Source organism: Ursus americanus, chromosome 15 (genome assembly GCF_024610735.1).
Source record: "Ursus americanus isolate L20-20 chromosome 15, mUrsAme1.1.p, whole genome shotgun sequence".
NCBI lineage: Eukaryota > Metazoa > Chordata > Mammalia > Carnivora > Ursidae > Ursus > Ursus americanus.
In genome coordinates, this window is record NC_142141.1 from 27,908,110 (window position 1) to 27,931,883 (window position 23,774).

Below are 23,774 nucleotides of genomic sequence, written 5' to 3' on the forward strand. Positions count from 1 at the left end.
AAGTAGTGAGCCTACTATTATGGAAAATATTTAAGTTGAGGCTAGACAGATTGAGTAATGTTTATTAAGAACATTTTATAAGCCCAGCATGTACACCAGGCCCTGGGGATATGAAATGAATAAAACACAATTTTTTTTAGGTTGCTTAAAACTTAGTGGGGAAGCAGAACTATAAATGGACTATTATAATACTGAATAGATCACAACTTGGTGCAACTTTAGCAAGGTCTTAGAAGCAAGAAGAAATAGCTTCTTTGGTAAATTCAAGTAGCTCAGGGTAGCTGGAATAGAAGGGGAGCCTGTCAAGCTAAATAGTGTCCAGATCAGGAATGTTCCTATGGTCCAGTTTAAGAACTTTGGGGTTATTATATGGAGGGGAGAGTTGGGAACCACCAATGCTTTTAAAGAAGGATGTGACATGATCAAATGCTTTATAGAGCTTATTTGCTTGCAGTGTCATGAATATATTGGGAAAGCGGCAAATTAGACTCAGAGAGTAAAGGTAAGAGTTTCTAGACCCAGACAAGAAAAGAGGATCTGAATTTAGGAATTGGAGAGGAAGGGAGAACCAATTCTACAAATAGTTAGAATATAAGCTTTTACTTTGGGTTCCCCCAAAAGCAGACCCTAGACAAGGACTTTGGTGCAGGTAGATTTTGGGGAGGCAATTCTAAGTACACACAAATGTGGAGGCGGGGAAAATGATAAAGAAAGGCCAATAGAGTGCATTGATAATGGGTTACTTCTGCAGGCCTCTGGACTCAGTCTTGCTGGTGACCATCTCAGAAACCACGTAAAACATATATGAGCATGCTCTGAGCATGGTTGAGGCCCTAAGAGTAAATACTACTGCCTTGAGAGAGTACAAATTAAGAAGAGAGCTGAAGGAAAAAATAACACTTAAGATTTTAATGAGCAAAGTAAGAAAAGTGGTAGGAGTGTCCAGAGAAGGACAGAGAGAATCAGGAAAGTGGTATCAAAAAGCCAAAGAGGAAAGAATATAAAAATGTGAGGCATGAGTAAAGAGCAGACTTCATATCAAGACATTTGGCTAAAAAAGAGGGAGATGGGCCATGCCAATACGTATGGGCTTTTTTTTTTTTCCAGGCAAACCATCAAGGGTTTGAGGTGAGTTTAATTTTATTATGGAAAGCATCTGTATATTGATAAATGATGTTGAGAAAGAACTGGTGACAAGAGAAAGGCTAAGGGGGCGCTTGAGTAGCGCAGTCGTTAAGCGTCTGCCTTCGGCTCAGGGCGTGATCCCGGTGTTCCGGGATCGAGTCCCACATCGGGCTCCTCCGCTGGGAGCCTGCTTCTTCCTCTCCCTCTCCCCTGCTGTGTTCCCTCTCTTCGCTGGCTGTCTCTCTGTCACATAAATAAATAAAATCTTTAAAAAAAAAAAAAAAGAGAAAGGCTAATATTACAGAAGAGTAAGTAGAGCCCCTGAGCTAGTAGAAGGGGTGGATCCAGAAGGACAAATTTGTCTTAAACATGAGGAAAGGACACTGATTCCCTAGGCAGGGATCTGGGTGCCCCAGTATCCAGAGGTTTGAAACTGTAGTAGATGGCTTAGAAATTTTTTGCATTCTTTGTAATGTGACATTGTCTTTCACTGTCCTTCACTAAGGCAGAATCTGTTTTTCCTGCTCTCAAACTGGGACTTACTTGATAAATAGAAGGCAGCAGAAATGGCACTGTGACTCCTGAGGCTTGAGTAATATATAGAATTGTCAAATCAATACATTGTACACCTAAAGCTAATGTAACATTGTATGTCAACTATACTTCAATAATTTAAAAAAATGCATTACATTCCCCTTCACTCTTTTGGAAATCTGAGATCACATGCTGTGAAGTAGCCCATCCAGAAGGATGAGAGGCCACATGGGGGAGAAGCAGTGCTTGAGCCAACAGCATGAACAGCCAGGCATATGAGTTAAACCATCTTAGACCCTCCAGCCCCAAGTGAGTTACCAGATGAGCATTCATGCAGTTCCCCAGGTAGCAGGGAAACACCTATGCCATCCTCAAAATCTTGAGAAGTAATAAAAAATATTGTTTGAGCTCACTGAGCTTTGAGATGATTTATTATATACCAAGAGCTACCTGAAACAGGAAGGGAGGATAAAGTTTTAATCTAGGACCCCTCCCTCCCTTCCTTCTTCTTTGAAAATAGTAGCAATAGCCATCTCATGAGATTTAGGGAGAGAGATAGTTGGGTGGTGGGCTTGCGGAGATTTAATTTAGATTTAAACTGACAGGGCCTATGTAGGCCAGTCAGGCAGCCCCTCAGGCCCAAATGAGGTCAGGGATGTTTTGGAAGTTGTTTCTACTATAGATGTAAGATAGGCCTCCAAAGATCCTTCCAATTCTAAGATTCCATCATCCAAATGGACAAGCTATAAGTGTGTAGAAGAGTACTGCTTAGTTTAGAACACATGTACCATTAACTGGGGAAAATCTAGGATAATTGATGAAAAGTGAGTTCTGAATGGCATGTTAATAGAAAAGTTACTGTGACTTCTAAAACAGGAGAGAAGAGAGTGCGGAGCCCAGGCAAAATTTGAAAACAGGAGAGCGAGGGCTGTAAATGAGGGTAATGAGAAGGTGGTGGGAACACAGTGTAGAGTTTCTGTATAAACTGGAGCAGGGAAGTTGAGAGTGGCACGCAGCTGACTTTAAAGGAAAGGCTCTGTAGTTTATATTTGATTTCTAGGGCAATAGAAGGCCCCTACAGTAGGGTGATCCCTGGAAATAACCTGAAATAGCAACTGGAGCCATGGCCTATTGCATATTCTGGATAAGGAAGCCCTGAGGTGTGACAGCTCAGAAAACAGTAGTGTAGTAGTCCAGGATTGAGACAGGGAGCACGAGAGTTGGGATGAGTGATAAAGAATGGGTTAGTAAGAATATGATCTAAAACAATTTCATGTGTTTTCCTAGAAGCTATTTGTTCTGACATCAAGCTCGCAGCTCTGGAAAATACATATATTTACTACTTAATCTGAAGTCAGTCTCACTTTTCCCAAGCTGCATAAAAATAACAAGATCCTAGAAAAGTATCAGCATAGTCTTTATGGAATTTCAGGAATTTCCAGCATTCTCAATCCCCATTATCTTGCTCTTTTTTCTCAAATACTATCACATTCTGACATCTGATATAACTTACCTGTTTATTACATTTATCATTTATTTTTTGTTCCCTCCTTCCCCAGTAGAATACAACCATCACAATAGCAGGAATTTTCATCTATTTTGTCCACTCATATACCCTTAATGGCCTATAACAGTGCCAGAAACAAAATAGGCATTCAGTAAGTATTTACTAAGTGACTGAATTAATGATTGTATCAGATGCTCTAAGAATCTGAATAAGACAGACCTGGGAATTTATGACTCATGTGACCAGCTAAGAGGTCCTAATTGTGAAGTCTTCTTTTCCATTTTAAAGGCTGAATATTTTGCTTAAGCAGAATGTCATATATGCCTTTGGCATGACACAGGAGGCATTTCCACAGGTCAAGGTTCCAGAGAATACTTGTTGTTACAGGACAGAATTAGCTGAAAGTCAGAAGGTTGGTGTTCCATGTCCTGGCCCTGGCACATACTTGCTATATTAAACCCTTGGCAGTTCATTCTCTGAGTCCTAGTTTCCTGTCTAGAAAATGAGGATGGTAACAATGATATCTGCTCAAACCCACATGGTCACTGTGAAGACCCAAGACACATTGTGTCATGAACTATGGATATTGTTATTTCAAATTTTAATGCAAGTTTGCTTTAACTCATTACATTTTATTTCTATTAGATTTTTGATTTTTCTATGGCACTATTGCAAAGATTTGTGTGCAGATTAAGAAGATTAAAGAATGTTCTAGATCTCATTATTGATCTCTAGAGAAACACCTGATGAACTCAAAGATCATCAAAGTGAGAGAAATGATTCTTTTCTATACTCATTCTATAATGACTAATTCTAACTCTCTCTACGCTCATTCTAAAATGACTAATTCTGATTCTCATTCACTCATTCTAAAAGTTCATCCTATATTCTGTTCTTCTCCATGAAAAAGCTCTAGTCATAATAAAATTTAATAACCTGAGAAATGTTTGCTATTCATAATAGTCATTCTTGTCATTATGACCATTACTTTACTTATTTGAAGAGTGGCTGTTCTGTGACTCCTCTACTTCATATTTATGTTTTTTCCTCTGTAAAAGATAGTTTTCTAGAGATTGTTCTCTCATATTTACATTATTTCATGAGCACTCTTTTCACCTAACTCTTTTTTGATGTCCAAGCCAAAGTCACTACCAGAGTGCCAAGTACCCCCGCCAGTCAGCCTTTTTTTTTCCCCCCAAATGAATGGAGTGTTTGGTCATGTTGGAGAATAAAATTACATAGTGGCCCCATTAGCTGCAGTACTTTCGGTCATGAAAGGTATAGGGGTGGAAATGAGGTGAGCCAAAGAAATGACAAGTTTAGCAAGGAGGAAATTTCAACTTCAAAAGATACTATAAACAATGGAAAATAAATATTATATTAAAATTGTAAGAGAAAATGTGATAGAACCTTTGAGAAGTCTTTTTACCCCAAGCTTGAATAGACCTTACTTAAAACACACATACATTGGAAACAGAGCATCAATCACATGAGTTCACTGGTAAACTTTACTTGGCATAAAGCAGGGTCCTCTAGGGAAAAGGCAGGAAGCCAACATATTTTGATACATATGGGGTGGAGGATTGACTAGGGAGGTATCTGCATCATGAAAACCCACTTTGAGAGGCAGTCCCACTGAAGTCACTGAACCCCAAGAATGGCTGCTGGAACAGCAGTTAAAAGGGTTGATACATGTATAAAAGGAATGAAGTGAAAGAGCCACAGAGTGGAAAGCCCCAAGACAACATCTCATATTTTCCCATTTGGTGGAAAGTCTGCCATAATGGTGATTACCGCTAAATCTGGAAAGCTTGTGCAATGTTGAGCACATTTAAGTTTCTTCTCTTCAAAGCAAAATTATTAAACTAATTGTGTTCTTTGTGAATTTTCCTGAACCACATTGCAATTACTTGGATGTTTCAGCTCATGCCAGCCACAATGAACAACGGCTGATCTTAATCAGAGGTATAATGTGTTCTGCTACTGAGAAAACATGTGGTTTCTGAGCCAAAGATATAAAGTAAATTACACTTCACAGTAAACTTCTGAAAGGTAAAGGAGGCATAAGGCTGCCTTTTTTGTTAACTTTTTTTTCTTTCCGAAGAATTAAAGTAATTTTTTCAAATGCACAGACTGCACTTGTAACGGACCAACAAGTATTCCTTCTTTAGGCAAAATTTAGCCAAGATGTAGTATGGGTCAGGGTGATTTTTTAAAAATCTGAGGTTGATGAGCTTCCAAAACCTGAGTAGTAAATATGATTTATAAAGGTACCCGCCTTTGGAGAAAAACTGAGTAACAAAATCCATGTTCTCCCAAATATGTCAATTATTCCATAGTCCATTTCTTAAAGTAAGTCTGCATCCTATCTGATTTTATAAACACTTACAGAATATCCAAACATGTTACTAAAATTTATTTTACATTACCAGTGCCTGGATCTCTTTAGAACTATACGCTGCTACTATGCCATCCTTAAAGGTTTAGACATTTAGATTTTTGTAGTTTGCTTACTTTTAAATTCAGTTGGCCACATTGCTTTTGTTGTTCTGATTTTTCACACCTCTTATATAAAATCATTGTAAATATGGAATGTCAAAATGGAATTAAATTATCTGACATCCTTATACATTCAAATGCTCACAAATTCTCACATGTATATTAACATGTAAACTCAAACTGCAAAGATAGTTATTATCAGCATTTACTTTTTAATATAGTTCTAATAAACAAAAAAGCACCAGACTGGGAGTGGAGAGACATGACTTCTATTTTCAGCTCTGGCCCTAAGTAGTTACATTTCCCTACAGAAGTCACTTACAAAAACCAAAAAAACCCAAATACTTTATTGAAATACGATTGACATATTACAAGTTGTATATACTTAATGTATACAACTTGATGAGTTTGAAGTATACACCTATAACACCATCACCACAGTCTATACCATAAACATATCTATTGATTCTAAAAGTTTCCTCCAACCCTCTTTAGTTATTGTTATTATTTCATGATAAAAACACTTAACATAAGATCCACCTTATTTTTTAATACTTCTGATTATAGTTTATTATAATAGGATACAAATTAGGACAAGACACCAAAAAGACACCATAGTACAGGGTCTGTGAGGGTCCCAAATGTGAAGTTTCTGTGTTTTCAGGACACAACACCCTTCCAGCCCATCAGTGTGCAAGAAGCTCACTCAAGCTTCAGTGTCCAGAGTTTTTACTAGGGCTTATTATATAGGCATAATTACTTGAATAAGATCTACCTTCTTAGTAAATTTTTAAGTATACAATACAGTATTGTTAACTACGGGCAGTATGCTGTACAGTCACTATCTAGTACTCGTTCATCTTGCATAACTAAAACTTTGTACCCTTTGACTAATACTTCCTTGTTTTCCCTCCTCCCAGCTCCTGGTAGCCACCATTCTACATGCTGCTTCTATGACTTTGACTATTTTAGACTCCTTATACAAGAGAGATCATGTAGTATTTGTCCTGTGTCTGGCTTATCTCACTTAGCAAAATGTCCTCCAGGTTTACCCATGTTGTCCATGAAGCAAGATTTCCTTCTTTTTTCAGGCTGAATAATATTCAATTGTATGTATATGTCACATTTTAAAAATCTATTCATCGGGGTGCCTGGGTGACACAGTTGTTAAGCGTCTGCCTTCCGCTCAGGGCGTGATCCCAGCATTCTGGGATCAAGCCCCACATCGGGCTCCTCTGCTGGGAGCCTGCCTCTTCCTCTTCCACTTCCCCTGCTTGTGTTCCCTCTCTCACTGGTTGTCTCTCTCTCTGTCAAATGGATAAATAAAATCTTTAAAAAAATAAAAATAAAAATCTATTCATCTATCAATGGACATTTAGATTGCTTTCAAATCTTGGTTGTTGTTAATAATGTTGCAATGAACACAGGAGTGCAGATATCCTGATTCCAATTATTTTGAATATTTATCCAGATGTGGGATGGTGGATCATATGGTGGTTCTATTTTTAATTTTCTGAGGAACCTCTATACTATTTTCCATGGTGGCTGCACCAATTTTCATTCCCACCAACAGTGCACAAACGTTTTCCTATATTCCACATTCTTGCTAACGCTTATATTTTATGTTTTTGATAATAGTCAATTGATTCATTTGTTCAGCCAACAAATTATCATTGAATGTATATTATGTTTAAGGCACAGTGCTAAATTCTGGGCAATGTACAGGATTGCAAATGGGAACCAAAATCAGTCCTTGCCCTCTAAACATTTCCTCTAATGTATTAACTTCTCCCTCTTATCTGTATTCCATTTCAGGTTTCCAACTATCCAGACATTACTCAAGCTGTTTGAAACCATACTTACCAACTTCCTGATGAAACTTATTTTTATTTCCTGTATATTTGTCTCTGAATGGCTACCTATTTTCCAATGATCCAGTGTAGAAATTCTGCAATATGTTTGACTCCTCCTACATCTCCATTTGACATTTCCAAACTTCCACCAAGCCTTAATGATTCATCTAAATTTATCTTGGATACACTTTTATTTCATTGCAGTTCTCTTTAATCTAGCCTGGGACCTCATTTCTTAAGCACCAGATTGCTATTCTTGCTTACCTATAGATTCCCCAGCTTCCAGTAACTTATTTCTCCAATCCAATCTTTATGTAATTTCCTAAATTAAGGTTCATAAAAACCACCTACAGTGGTTCTCAATGCCCTCTACTTAGGGCCAAGCTCCTTTGTCTGGCTTCTAAGATCTGCCATTACCCTTTCTCCCCTACCTTCCCTGTGTCATTCCTGTTTGTTTACCAACACACTCACTTCTCAAATCTATGCCCTTGTTTATGTGGCTTCCCAGACTGGAGTGGCATTGCTTCTTTTCTTATTAAAAATTAAATCATCTTTCAAGACTCAGCTCAATAGTCAAGAATCAATTCCTCCTTCCTTTAACTCCCATTGAATTTATGTCTATATTATACTGATCAGCACAATTCTTTTTTTTTAATATTTCAAGTTTTTATTTAAATTTTAGTTAGTTAACATATAGCATAACATTAGTTTCAGGAGTAGAATTTAGTGATTCATCACCTACATATAACACCCAATGCTCATCACAAGTCCCTCCTTAATGCCATCACTCATTTAGTCCATTCCCTGCCCACCTCCCCTCCAGAAACCTTCAGTTTGTTTGCTATAGTTAAGGGGCTCTTATGGTTTGCCCCCTCTCTCTTTTTTAGAAATATCACTTATGTTAATCTGTTTTATTTCTTGAATTCCACATATGAGTGAAATCACATGGTATTTGTCTTTCTTTGACTGACTTATTTTGCTTAGCATAATACACTCTAGCTCTATCCACGTTGTTGCAAATGGCAAAATTTCATTCTTTTGATGGCTGAGTAATATTCCAGTGTGTGTGTGTGTGTTTGTGTGTACATATACATACCCCCACATCTTCTTTATCCATTCATCAGTTGATGGACATATGGGGAGGAGCATAGGGAGAGAGGTGGGGAGGAGCAGAGGGAGAGAGAATCCCTAGTAGGCTCCGGGCCCATTGCAGAGCCCAACTCAGGGCTCTTCATGGGGCTTGATCTCTCTTGAGATCATGACCTGAGCCAAAATTAATAGTTGGATGCTTAACTGACTGAGCTACCGAGGTGCCCAACTCAGTTTCAGTTTATTATAGCTTATGCTTGGCACACTCATGTTATCTCTGAGAGGCAGAGCTCCCTGAATTGCAGGCATAATGCCTAAAAGAATAAAACTGGTGTCTAGAGTGATGACTTTACCTGTTTAACCTTAAATGGGGTGGGGGTGGGGTGGTGAGAGTATAAATTGGAAGGACAGAGAATCTAAAACTTATACTCTATTATTAGATTTCTCATCTCAGATTTTGTAAGGAGAGTAGAGAGTGAAACACTTCCACAAATTCTAGTTTGTACCTAGGAGATAATATTTGTATGCAGAAAATGTGAAAACTCAAATTCTTACTATTGATCGTTCTGGGGGGATTATGATCAAATGAAGTCTAAAAGATAGAGTGAAACATCAAAAATCCATATTCTTTCAGTTTTGAAATACAGTAGAGTGATAGATTACTGTTTTCCGAGGAGGCATAGATCTCTTTTTGTTTATTCTTTTAGTTACTAGAATAGTTTAGTTTAGTTTAAGTTATTAAACTGAGCAAAATTTAACACATTCTTGTTCTTTTTTTTTCCAATAAAAAAGGCACCAAAAATTATGTTAAATATAAAGTAAAAGAGCTTTAATATTAATTTTGTGTAATTTTCAACAAGTTAAATATGCTTTAAAAATCATACCTGAAGTGAACTGAATCATTACTAAAGGGCTTAGCAAGGTTCATTATAAGCAGCAAACCAAACTCAGTAGGTCAGTAAATCACCAAAAATATAAGCTCGATGATATCTTATGGAAGTGATATTAACCCTTCCAAGACGCATCTCATCTGCCTTCCAATCCTTCTAGCTGAATTTCAGCTACTCTAGAATTAGAACAATTAAAGAACATTTGCCAGAATAACAATTACAGAACAATGACTATTTTGGACAAGGACTTTTCTTGAGGTCAACACAGGCTTTAACAGAAATCACTAACCACTTCCGTTAGTACTGCCAAGGAATTTTCCTTTTTTTTCACTGTGTCAGTTTCCATTACCAAATGATTAGACTGCATTTTCTAACACGCATGATTCATTCTGTTGAAGTCTCATTCATAACACGAACTGTAACCAAATAATATTTTCCATTACCTTGTAAAAAAACTAAACAACAGAACAACAAAATCAACCGGCTTACCATTTTCCTTCTTCATTTTCATATTGCTGAACAGTATATCCAAACATGTCCTCCACGGGGCCACTGAAAGTCATTGAATTTTTCACGTCAACATTGAATGACACGCAGAAGCCTAGAACAACTTTAAGAGGGAAAACAAAGTCCAGTTACACAGAGTTAACTAAGAGTCCATCATGTTTTGAATTATGGAAGGCATGATTAAAAACTGTGTTCTTGTTAAAAAGAGTAATGATGCTCAAAAAATGAGAACTGCAAGAAAGGTCTATGGTATTAACTGTATTACTGAGTGAAAATAACTGAAGAATACAAGTACTAATATTCAAACAAAATCTTATAGAAATTTAGTAGCTGTACCATTCCCAGAGCTAATGACTTCAGAATATGAGAGAGAGAGCTGGCAGAAACTCACGCTTGTATATGCCTAATGTGGTTACAGATAGCTTTCCAGTAGTGAGCCCCACAGTGAATAATGGCCACTAATAAAATGTAAACAACTTCATTTTCCTGTTTTGACTATGAAGGATTCAAGAATCACCATTTAAATACTCAGGAGAGGAAGCTTTCTCCTTGCTGCTTCCAAAGGGAATGCAAGCTGATCGCCTCCACCCAAAAATGGCTTTCTAGGCAGGCCTGAGATTTGCTCTGCTTCCCTCTCAATCAAGCAGTGGACAGAAAGCTTATCTTAATACACTAGAACCTCCTTATAGTGTTGGTGGTGATAACCTCACAGGTTGCCGTCCATGATATATCTAAATCAAATGACATTTAAAGAGTTTACTCAGTGCTTGACACACACTTGAGATTCAATGATGGATAATTCTCTTCAATTTCCTTAAAGTTCAGGTAATGAAAACGCTTTACAAGTGAGAATCTCTCCTAAAAGGGTTCTGGATGGTGCCAAATTCCGTCAAATGGATGGTGCCAAATTCCAAGTTTGGTACTAGTTTTTAAAGTATACTTGTGAATTTACAAAGCATTCCTCTCCTAGATACAACTAAGAATTCTTCCCAAAGAGCACTCCCTTATAAAATTACAAGCATCATAAGGTACGTTCAGACGTAATTAAATTCACTGTTCTTTTTTTAAAACCATGATAACAGCTACACACATCTTAAAAAATTCTCTTTCCTTATCCATTATAAACTGTTCCATAAACATAGTCTAAATCCAGACTCGAATTCATTCTATGCTCTAATTCATAATCTTCATATTTAACATTACTATTTCTTTCTTGCACAAGATTGTACCTAATTTAGAGAAAATTTTGTTCTTAAAAAAGATATTTATGTATATCCATACCTATTTATAAAGTCTTCCTTGATCTTTCCAACTGGAAATAATCTTTTAACTACTAAATCCTCCTCTTTCATTTTTTGAATATCTCTCATAGAAATAATTATTAAATACTATTTTATTTATATTGTAATTATCGGAGTGTGATTTTTCCCCCTTAGTTTGGAAAATTCTTAAAAGCAGGGACTCTTTCACTCATCTTTCTTAACCCTTCTCAAAATCTAGCATAGCTTCTTGTACACAGATGGGCAATAACATATTTGTAGAATAAACACATTGCAGGAGAAAGTCTAACAGTTGAAGTTAGAGGTGAACTGACAACTATTTCATTTTAGTTAAGAAAGACTTAATGGAGATGGAAATTTTCAAGTTAGATTTTTAAAGGGAGGGAGAGATTTAACTTGGCAGTGAGAAGAAAATATGTCCCAAGGATTTGGGAGGATCTCTACAACTAATAAGACATAGAGTGCGACAAATATGGTTGCAAAATCAGAGAGAGATTTGCCTGGCTCGCGTGGAAGATGCAGAAAAAGAATAGATGGGTAGCATAGGTCCATTTATGTACATTTCCTGCTCCCACTTCAAGTGTGATGGAGAACAGCTGGTTACCATCTTCTGCATAATTGCCTTTCACATATTTGAAGACAGTTTTAAACACTGTTCACTCTACTCCAAACTAAATAGTACATGCTCCTACCCTTCCCTCACAGGTTTATTTTTTTGAAAACTTGCAACAGATTATTTTTGATATGAGAGAAACACAAAGTAGTACGTCTACAACAGAATTTCTCAACTTTAGTGTTATTGACATTTTGAGTCAGAACATCATTTGTTATGAAAGTCTGTACTGTGTGTTATAGCAGCATCAGTGGTCCCTGTCCACATGATGCCAGTAGTACTCCCTGAGTTATGAAGATCAAAAATGTCTCCAGACACTGACAAATTCCCCTGGGACCAAAATTGCCCAAGTTGAAAATGACTATTATATAGATAAGGACCAGAACTCTCCATCAATGATTTTGTTGAACAAGGTGACAGAAAAACAACTGGCCTTCAGACCAGCAGCATTTGCATCACTCAGTTTGTGAGGCATCCAGAATCTCAGATTCCACTCCAATTTCCTGAATCAGTATCTCCATCTCAACAAGATCCCCAGGAAGTCCAATTCCTGTTAAGGTTTGAGGGGTGTATGCCTGTAAGACGGTAACCCTCTTTCATAATGCTGATGCAGATAATATAATTTACCTAAATTAAAAGTACTCACGATCTTTTAGACCAAAGGGGAAGGGAGTTATCATTAATCAGGTTCAAGTTCACCACTCTTGAAGTATTTTTCCAGCACATTATTGTCTTTAGTATATGTTCTCCCAAAGGCCATTCATGATACTCCTCAATATAAGACCAAGAGCTTTTGGTTTCCTTTTTAGGCCTGTTTATTCCACATGTTGTGTGGAATGTCCGGGGGGGGGGGGGTGTGCTGCACTTTTTTTTTTTTCATTTCCTGTCCTCAGAATTCTACAGGCAATTTGCCCAAAGTGATTGTAAATCAGTCTCTTTCATGTTTGCTAAGGCACCAAGGAGCCTGAAGCACAGGAGATGACATAAAAAAAATAGTTTACATCTTGCTCTTTTGACTTAAAGGAGTGCACAAACAGTGAAAGCAGCTTCTTATAACTTTGAGTTTGATGCTCATTTTGTTATACTAAGTTGTCTTGGAACTTTATGTACCAGAGGTAAAGCAAAAATCACACTTATTCTCCATCAAAGTCAAAAAACAAAAACAAAGCTGAGGTGGCTTAAGGGGCCATATAGGGTGAAAATGATGGGAAATAAAACATAGACAATTATCAGATGTCAAAATTAAGTTCTGATTTCACATGTACCAGCAAAAGAGGAATTTTCCCCCTTAATAATAACAACATAATTACTATGTATTACTCTTCACATGCTCCTTCTCATATAATTTGCCCACAACCCTATGATTAGTGTTATTATCACTGCTGTGTAAATGAAGAGAAGGAGGCTCAGGATAGTGGAGAAATCGGCCCACATTTCCCCAGGATTCCCAAACAGTCACATTAATTCGATTTTACATCTTATCCCTAAAACTGAAAAGGGCTAGTAGAAGGCAACACTACTATGAGTCCATGTAATTACAACTTCTGAGAAGCAAAATTGGGGAAGAGGCCTTCTACAGTGGCCATGGCTAAGAAAATGGGGATGAGGGGGATGACTGGAGTCAGGAGAGAAGTCATGCCTGCAGAGCTCTAGATAAGGCATCATGAGAGATTTCAGCCAAAACATTCATGTTCAGGTAGAAAAGAAATGGAAAGGCTTGCTCTCTTTCAAATATGATTATATGTGTTATATATTTAGGGCTAAAAACTGAGGAGGAAGATGAGATGAGATGAGATTGTTGGTATTGAAAGGTATCTCTTGTAAAAAGAGATCATTTTGCACAATTTCTTTGTCCCAGTATGGAATTTGATGTGTAAGACAACTAAACGAGACAAAGAGAAAAACAGATGAAGAGAGGGAGAAGTAACCTATAATTACTATGGTATTTTCTGCATATAAATATTTTGCCATGGGGCACCTGGGTGGCTCAATCGGTTAAGCAGCCAACTCTTGATTTTGGCTCAGGTCATGATTTCAGGGTCCTGGAATCGAGCCCCACTGTGGCCAGTGGGCTCTGCACTCAGCTGGGAGTCTGCTTCCAGATTTTCTCTCTCTTCCCTCTCCCTCTGTCCCTCCCCCTGCTCTCTTTCACTCTCTCTCTCTCTCTCAAGTAAGTAAATAAATCATAAAAAACCATTTTTCCACTTACATACATTTTCATATAAAAGGGGTATTGAACTAGACAATAAACTGTGGCGGCTGGGCAGAACAGTAGCCATTATTCTCTTCTTGTACTTTAGGAAACTGGACCTTAGAAGGGTTAAGTGATTGGCCTAATGTTAGGCTGTGTTAGTGGCAGAGAAGAAATTCAACACTGGGCTTCTGAGGTCAAATCATAGACTTTCTGTGACAACAGTGTCATTGAAGTGGTCAGATTAATAAAAATAAAAATAATAACCCAGGTCAAGAGAACCCTCAAATGTCCAATGAGAGCTCTTAATCATCTTGTAGCTTTGGAGTAGTTGAGGGTAGCACTGGCAGGAAAAGTTGAATGAAGGGGAAAAAATCTGGGCATCTCCCAAGGGCACTGACTTTCTGGTCAAAGAAGAACTTCCTCCTCCACACATCCTCTGAGTGCCAAGAAAAGTTACTGCAGCCTGTTTGATTTTTTGCTTTTTAATGAAGAAAGTCTGTCTTTCACAGGGTGGTCCAGAAATTCTGATCTAGTAATATCCTGATTGAAACATTTAATAGTCATGGAATTTTGAATATTTAAAATTCTAAGCCCAAGTAAAAAGGGTATCAAATAAATGGTGGCTAGGGATTGATATTAAAATGCTATTGCTTTCTTTCAACAACTTCCTACAAATTTATCCAATCTGGACATAGCAGAAATCATGGAATTAATATTGTATTTATTATTTTTGAAGAGTTAAATGGCATAATATTAAGATAGGAAATAATAACTGTTTTATTATAGTTAATGGTACTTATTTTTATTTACTTATTTTTAAAGATTTTATTTATTTATTTGAGAGAGAGAGAGAGAGAGTGTATGAGCAGGGAGGGTCAGAGGGGAAGGAGAAAGAATCTGAAGTAGACTCTGCACTTAGTGAGGAGCCCAATGCAGAGCTCAATGGGAGGTTCAATCCTACCACCCTGAGATCATGACCTGACCTAAAACCAAGAGTCAGATGCCCAACTGACTAAGCCACCCAGGTGCCCCTATAGTTAATGGTTTTTAGAGCAAATTCCTTGGTTGTATAGGAAGATGGTAATCTTCAAAGATATATGAACCTAGGCTTAAACAGAGCCCTTTCACTTACATTATTTGTGTAATTATTCGCAGTTATTCAACTACTCCACAAATATTCATCAAGGCTTTACTTTGGGTTGAATATATGCTAGGTCCTGGAGATATAGTCATAAAAAGATGACGCTTCTACTTTCAAGATCTTATAGCCTAGCTGGGAAAAAATACAGTAAGTGATTTAACTTCCATAAGTCTCAGCTTATCATATTTAAAATGAGCTTTTCAAATGCTTTATAGGTATTGGTTCCTGTGACAAATACAACTTATGCATGTAGCAATAAAGAATACTCAATAAATGAGTTAAGTGTGTTCATGAGTAGAATCCAAGAATCAGTTTACCATCTGGCAGTTGAATTTTCTTTCAGAAGAGGATCCCCTACTTCCATCCTGATGACCATTTGTGTCTTGAAAAATGATACAGATATGTTATATTAGTGGGGCAGGACAGTGGGTTCATTGACTCATTTCCATAGAAAATTTCCTGTTTCTAAACCTGGCTGCAATGACATGTGTAAAGAACATCTAAGATGAGGGCATCTGGCATTCCAGGTGGAAGAACTGGCCAAGGAAGAGGAGTGCAGGTGATTCCTGTCCTTCCAGTTAGATCTCTTGGATTCTCATCTCAGTTCCTCAAGAGGTGGTGAATATTTATGATACCACCCAGGTTCTCAGCCAATAGCAAGTTAAGGCTTCTCTTACTTCAATGACAATCTACTCTTTTAACCTGCTTCAAAGATTACAAGTCTATTCCAAGGAAAGGATAAGTGTGAAGTGACTCTTCTCCTATACTCAGGCCATACTAATTTAGTGACAGTCTTGAGCCACCTAAGAATCAGAGAAAATACATAGGCAGTGCAACCTCTGTAATGCAGAACTGAAGAGTCCCCATAGCCCCCCAACCTGGTACATCCTGGGCGCCTCTTATATCTCTTGCTGTGCCGAAGCCTTTTGGTGGAAAGAGTTCATCTACCCCTACTGAAATGGATATAAACTCCTCAAGTTATATATGCTCACTATAACTAATGATGTGACACATTAGGTATTTTATATCACTTCAAATTACTTTTCCTTTTCTTTAAATTCAAATAAAATATATTCAACTTTGAGACAGTTCAGGGGGTTGGAAGAAAAACATTTTAATGATAAGAGTTGGTGGAAACTGAAAGCTCTTTTCCTCACTTATAATGTATAATGAAACATCTCTATAACACCAGTGCTACAAATCTGAAATTTTAATTAGTTCAATTACTCTTCATGGCTAAGTGAGTTGGATCTGTTTTGATGTACATGATTACCTTAAAAGATAAAAATTGAGAGGTGCTTGGGTGGCTCAGTTGGTTGAGCATCTGACTCTTTGTTTCAGCTCAGGTCATGGTCTCAGAACCCTGGGATTGAGCTCCACATCAGGCTCTGCGCTTAGTGGGGAGCCTGCTTCTCTCCCTCTCTCTCTCCCTCTCCCTCTGCCCCTCCCCCTGCTTGTGTGTGCTCTTTCTTTCTCTCTAAAATAAATAAAGAAAAATCTTTTAAAAAAGATAAAGTTTGATAAATAGTGTAACTGGATCTATCCAAAAATATAGTACTACATAATTCTAACTGATTTGAAACCTGAAGTGATTATTTTTACTGCATTGCCATCTTGAGAAGGATGAGACAAAGAACTCCAGTGGTGAAAACAACAGAAACTAAAAATAGAATAAAACAAACAACATTAGAGCCTTGAGCCTTGATGTAGAATCAACACAAGTGTTTGGAAATGGTATCATAGTCTCAAATACAGGAATCTATATTTTCTGGAAAAAATACCATATCCAACTCACTGTCTCCAAGCAATTGAAACTTCCCTATACAATTATGTAAGAGGAAAGTCTGGCTCAATCAATCCCACCATTCAGAGTTCTTTCATCAGAAATGATGTAATATGTCAGCATGATATCTACCTCTATCAGCAAGCCCAGAAAAGCCAATCCAAATAAACACCTCGATGTTCAAGCATTTTCCAAGTTTCATCCTGCGAGGTTGCTTTTTTAACTTCAGCTTGCTGTAGTGAGTGAATTGTTTTGACTTTAGTGCTAACGTCCTGTGAACCTCCAGTTAATACAAATGGTATTTGAACTTCAAAGTGAGTGTGTGTTTATGTGTGTATCTGTATATGGCTGGTGGGAAGGAGGCAAGGAGGCCTAATTCTTGGCACATAGTAGGTGTTTAATACAAGTTTGTTAAATGAAACAGGATGGAATAAACAGAGAAATGAAGATTTCTCATATAAAGGTCATTCTGGCTGTAAGAACTTGTACCCTTTTGTAAGTGCTGCCCAGAATATTAAACTCCAATGGAGTGTTTCCCAAACATCCTTTGTTAAAAATCCCCCTTTAAAATTTTTCTACATAAGTTTGTTCTTCCACAGTGTTTATTTTCCTTTGTAGTATCTACAGACATCTGCTCTTTTCCCATATCCTCCCACCACAAATAATTGCCTACTCTGCCAGCTCTTCTCAGACTGTCCCTTCTCTTGAAATTCTTAAACTGTCTCAGTCTCCCAACGCCTCCACCCTATCACCATCATTTTCTGGCTCTGGGTTTTACAGGATAAAAAAGCTGCAGAACCTCAGGGGTCCCTAGACCCCATTGTGGGAAACACGACTCATGTGTTTGTTCAAGCAATGCGAGCACAGAACTCTGTTCTCCAGCTGCCCTGGCATCCTGGGAGCTGAACTCATTAATTTCTGTGACTACACAGCATGGAGCGCTGCATGGGGGAAAGGCGTATTACACTTCAGAACAGAGCAGGGTTGCATCCTATTCAAGTATTTACACAGAAATGTGAGATAAAAAGTCTTTGGATGTGTAAAAGTATGAATGAAAGTTGTACTTTTGTTAATGAAAACTTTTCAGTAGATTTTATTAATTTACATATAATTTCTTCTCAGTGAGACAGTAAGACATTGTCAGTTTTAGGCGATTTTTGTTAGCATGCATAACAGGTACTTTTGAGGGCCAGGAAAGAAAAGAGGTAGTATGCACTGTAAAATAAATGGTTCCACGCACTAACAGATTGTATTATTGGTTCTCCTACAGATTCAATAGGACAGTTTTTCTGGATGGCTTGGCTATTGGCTTTTGAAGTCCATACACATGTCAGAGTGTGAGACATATTTACTACTTCAGATACTTCTATGGCTTCACTGGGAAGAGTGAATTCTACTTCTTTTTCATTTGTGTGTTTAATAACTCCAAAAGACATTAGGAAATTTAAAATAATTCATATCACTGTGTATACTACCTCTTTGCTTTCTTGATCCATGAAACTACCTCTTGTGCACATTAGCAAAAATAACAGGACAGGCAATGTGTTACTTGGTCATATATATCATGGAGAAGAAATTATATGTAAAGTAATAGAGTTCATTGAAAAAAAATCTGTAAATAAAGGTAGAACTTTTTATTCAGGTTTTTCTTCTCAGGCATTGATGGACACAATGCATATAGTACCTTTAGGTAAGATGTGACTCTAAGATTGAAACAAAAGCATCTCAAAAACATGCAAAAGATTATCCAATTATCTAATGTACAAATGGTATAAAAAGAGTCAAAAGTGGGGCACATGGGTGGTGCAGTCAGTTAAGCATCTGACTCTTGGTTTTGGCTCAGGTCATGATCTCAGGGTCTTGAGATGGAGCCCTGCATGGGGCTCTGTGAGGAGTCTGCTTAAGACTCTTTCTCCCTTTCCCTCTGCCCTTCCCCCCTCTAAAATAAATAAATAAATCTTCCAAAAAAAAAAAAAAAAAAAAAGAGCCAAAAGCCATTCTCCCTTAATTGTACAATTTGTAGTTAGGAGCTAAAATTAAGTGAAAACACACTTATGTGTAACATAAAATAGAAATGAATGGAAAAATTCCAACATGTGAAAAAATCAGTTAAATTAAGTTGTGATTATTTAGACTGGAATGTAATTATTGGCATTTTGAATCAATTATAATATTTTTTTCAAGGACTGAGTATGCCTGGACTTTTAAAAATGTTTTGATTTTCATTCAAGGTTTTAAGAACACAATCAACACATAAAATGAAGTCTACCTATATTTTATTTTGCCATGGACTATAAAGGGGTATTAGTTTTAACTTGCTTTAACCTCTCATATTTTTTACTTTCCATATTGCTCAGAAGCAGGAGGCAAAGTATACAGATTTATAACATTCCTCTTTTGATGGAATAAGGTTATCTAAATACTTTCTGGTTTAACACACAAGTGGTCAATCATTAACATTAATAAATTAAGGGCTTCATGAAGCTAAGTAACAAAATAAAATAATAATGCAACCCCAACACTATATCCCAAGTCAAAAACAAAGTCTATAAGAAAACAATTGCTCATCCTAGAGTTACCCAGTAGTTTTAATTGGCAATTCAAATTGCATAGATTAAGAGATACCTTATTGATTCTCATATACTATGTAATAGGCTAATTTTTCTAGATGTCCCTAATAATATATTAGCACATAGACTAAAATGATTCTTTATAATATTTCTCTCCATTCCTAGCTAATTATTATAGCTAGTTTTCATTTTATCATTAACTACCAAACATTCTCTTTATTCAAAAGTCTTTTGGTACCTCTGCTCAATTTAAAACTTGTTAGTTTATCAAGACAAAATAATGGAAGTCAAATGCATATAACCTGTGGTTCGTCTGAAACAAATTGGAAAATAAATCAGAAAGTATTTTAAAGGACATGGGTTTGTTTATTAGAGAAGAAGAAAAATCTCAGTAGCCTGGAATGTTAAAATATTTCAGAAGGCAAGGGTCAGTAGAATGCTTGTTTTCTTTTCAGAGTAAAGAGATAACTTAATGATGCTTTCTTTTCTGTTTTGAGATAGCTCCAATGTTGTTTTCTTAGCTATAATTGTTGTTGCTAAGACCATGATGATCTTTCAGGACTTAGAACATTAGCTGAGCAGTAACATCCTTGGATTCAAACTCTATTCCTATCTAGCAGCAACATCTTTTACATTCTTTCCATTCGTCTACTAGAGTAACTGGTAATTGAAGTAAATACAGATGTTATAATCAAAATCCCCAAGAACTGGCAGCCAATATTTTCCTTAAATGGAAGCATACTGATATTTAGAATCACAATTCTGGTGACCAAGTACTTGTTATATACAAGGATCCTGAAATTCAAGTGGAGGTTACCTGTGGACTGGGGGCAAGAGAAGGAAGGGAATAGGATCCAAAAGGAAATAAAAATGTGATTTTAACTTTATATGTTTTTAGAGGAAAATGCTTACTTCCCATTCCTCATGGAAGGGAGCTCTGTGAGCTGTAACCCTCCTTGTATCTATGCCTGTCTCCTTTCACACTTAAGTGATTGGTGAGTTTGGAAAGAGAAGCTGCATGGGTAGCCCAGTCTTCTCTAACTTGTTTTCTCTTAGAAGTGAGCCTGCTTACAGATAACACAAAAACAAAAACAAAATAATGCTTTGTTTTATTTCCCCAGTGTCAGACTCTGAGTTGGGGGTGGAGGGTAAGTCAGCTTTGTCTAAGGGTTAATAGTGGGAATTTCATTTATCAGCCATGTTCCGTTCTGATTCTTGGTCATTTCCCAATCAGTTCTAACCTCAATGATGAAGAAATTTGCTCATTATTGGGCTTTCTAAAAAATCCTAATAGAGTTTTATTTCTCATGAAAAATAAACAATTATGGGACAATGTTTAGATTTTACAAATCTGGGCACTGGGCACATTTATGTTTATTGTTATTCCTTTAATTTTCTTATTAGTCTAAAGTATTTTGTGAGAAAAAAGAACTTCTAAATGTTTTCTGTATAATTATCATTATGTTTGAAGATGTGTTGACATGATGTATCTTTTCTAATTCTTTTTAATTTTATTAATTTTTAAAATTTCATATCTCAACACAGAATTAGAACAAAATGCTATTCTTATTTCTAGGAGCTGCAAGGAATGTATCATTTTAATTACCTTTACCCATTTTCTATTTTCTACAATCCTTTCACTATCAATGACATTGAGAGTAAGGGGTGGGGGTCAGTAGAAGAAGACATAAGGAGGCATGATTAGGATAAGGGGAAGACATGATATTCCAGAGGCAGGCAAGGTGAACAAGGCCATGGTGGAGATCTGACCTAGGATGGTTTGCTATGGCAGCTGCATCTTACACTCACACTCTGGTGGACATTGCTGGGGGCCAAAAAAAAAAAAAATCAAGATTTTAGAAAGGAGATTAATACTATGATTAGCCAAAGTTCCCAATTTGCTTAACAAATACACTGGTCTGAAAAGGAACTGACTGCTAGAATTTTCACTATTTCTTTTCCAGTACTTGTCCACAGTCTAGTTTCTAGGACTGTGCTATTTATATGGCTGTGTCTGCCTCTTCACAGAACTGCAGACAATCCAAATCATGGAACTGAGAGTTATATTAAGAAAGAGACACATGTGCTGCTCCAGGAACTCATAATTCCTTATTCTGGGAGAAGTTTAACTAAAAAATATGGAAGTAAGTCAAGTAACACTTACTGATTTTCCACTGGCCATCTTTATTTCACAAACACTAGGCACTCAGGGAAGATATAAAAGAAACAGGTCATCACTCAATTTAGAACTGTCCAGCATGCCAGAGGTGTACTGAACATTACTTCTGAGAATATAAACATATAAAGATGGAAGGAAAAATGCCAAGGAGTTGTACACTTATCAGCAAGGTTAAACAGGATAGAGCAGGATTATGGCAGATGAATGAGTATGTGTATTTGACAATTTTCCTTAAGTATTACAACTTTAGAAAACTTGCTGACTTCATTGTTTCTCATCATTCCATGTATTCTCGCAACTCTCTAATCTTAAATTATTATTTGGATCTTTAAAGGGGCAGAAATTAGCACAACTGAATCAACAGCAACAACGAAGACCATACCCCATTGACATCAATGAAATCGAGTACCACGTTTCCTCAGAAGGACACTTGTGATATATTACAGAACGTTACATGGAGAATTTTTAAGACCTTAGAGTTAAAGAAAATTTGTCTTATAAAAATGTAAAGATAATTGAGTGGCATTAAACTGGATATACTTTTTTATGAGGGATGGTCGGGATCCTGAGGGTTCTGTATAGTAGCTTATCCTTGTGAAAGGCCATTTTACTGCCTTTTCAAAGATTTTGAAAGGACATCTTTTCCACCTAGTGATACTACATAAAGGTAACACTCCAATTTTAAAGTTTTTGATGGCTTACCAAAACAAAAAGTTTGAGAAAAACAACAAAACAAAACTAATCTCTTTGAGCAATAGTATCAGGGGGATCAGGAATGAAAATATATTTATATTTATATTCATATTTATTTAGATATTTCTGTTAGAATAAAAAGGGTCTTCTCAATACCTAGAATATTTGTCAGTATTTAAATATGCTTCCAGGTTTCTAGTGATAGTGTTCATTCTCTATTCTAACATAATGTAGGTAGTAAGTGGTTATATATTGTATTTACTGCAAGAAAAATGTGTTCGACTGATCCTTGATCAAACTGTTGAGTTTAGGGGAAACTGCAAAGAATTAATTATGACTTCCTAATATTTAACTGCTACAGTGATAAGTCATAAAATATTATAGTTGGTAGGTATGAGACAGCTTACCTATTATTTAAGTTGGCCCTTCCATTTCATCAGAAGCCAGTAACTACCTTCTATGGCAACTATCTTACTCCAACCAAGGGTTTCAGAGGGTGCTGCCATGTTTTTAAGTGACACTGACATCCAGACAGCTGACTGGTCCAAGAATGAGCATCAGATTTAAAATGAACCATCTGGTGTCTCTCACTCCTGGCCACAGTTGATTAACTCTAAGGCAGCCAATCCAAGTACTCAACTCTCTGGTATCAGGTTGGCACCTTTTGTAGGCTCCCTTCCTCGTGGTGAAGATCATGGAACAGGGCACTCAGGAACAGACACAGGCTTGATTCCTGCCAAGAAGGTATTTAATAGTGTGAGAATGAAATCCAGATAAGGGAAAGAGAGAATTCTAAGATACAGACGGGAAGTGAGAAATTATCTAGTCCAGTTAGTGGTCCTCCTTCAGCTTCATTGCTCTGCTGTGGCTGGGGGAAGAATGGGAAAGAAGAATGAGGCAGGGTAGCTAAGAAGAACAGATGGCTACCATGACCTGACTCAATGCTTTCTTCTTACTTTAACCCCAAAGCCATTAAAAATTTAAAAAGAGAGAGTAAGAAAGAAAAAGTGACTGGCCTGCTCTGTATGTAGATTACAAGTATGTAAATAAATGTCTACATGTGGAAACATTCTGCCTGTGTTATATTCATTCAGCACACACTAATAAACACCTATCATGCGCAAGGTTGTGTGAAAGCGGTATGAATGATTAAAAGGCAAAATAAACACTAGTCATGCCCTCAAAGAGCTTTAGTTACTTGTGAGATATAAGGCATAATCAAATAATTAACCTTACGAGGTTAAAAAAGAAAAAAAAAATAACACACAGGGGCCATAAGTGACTGCTGTAATGTGACTCCTGTAATTTGTATAGCAA

General features: G+C 36.9%; 1 protein-coding gene across 1 annotated transcript in view; it reads right to left on the reverse strand.

Moving 5' to 3' along the window:
* ITGA1 (integrin subunit alpha 1) overlaps positions 1–23,774 on the reverse strand; it is a 165,929-nt gene that overhangs the window by 100,787 nt on the left and 41,368 nt on the right. Inside the window, exon 2 of the mRNA XM_045815312.2 lies at positions 9,987–10,107. Coding sequence (XP_045671268.2) covers positions 9,987–10,107 — 121 coding nt within the window. The remainder of the gene's footprint in view (positions 1–9,986; positions 10,108–23,774) is intronic.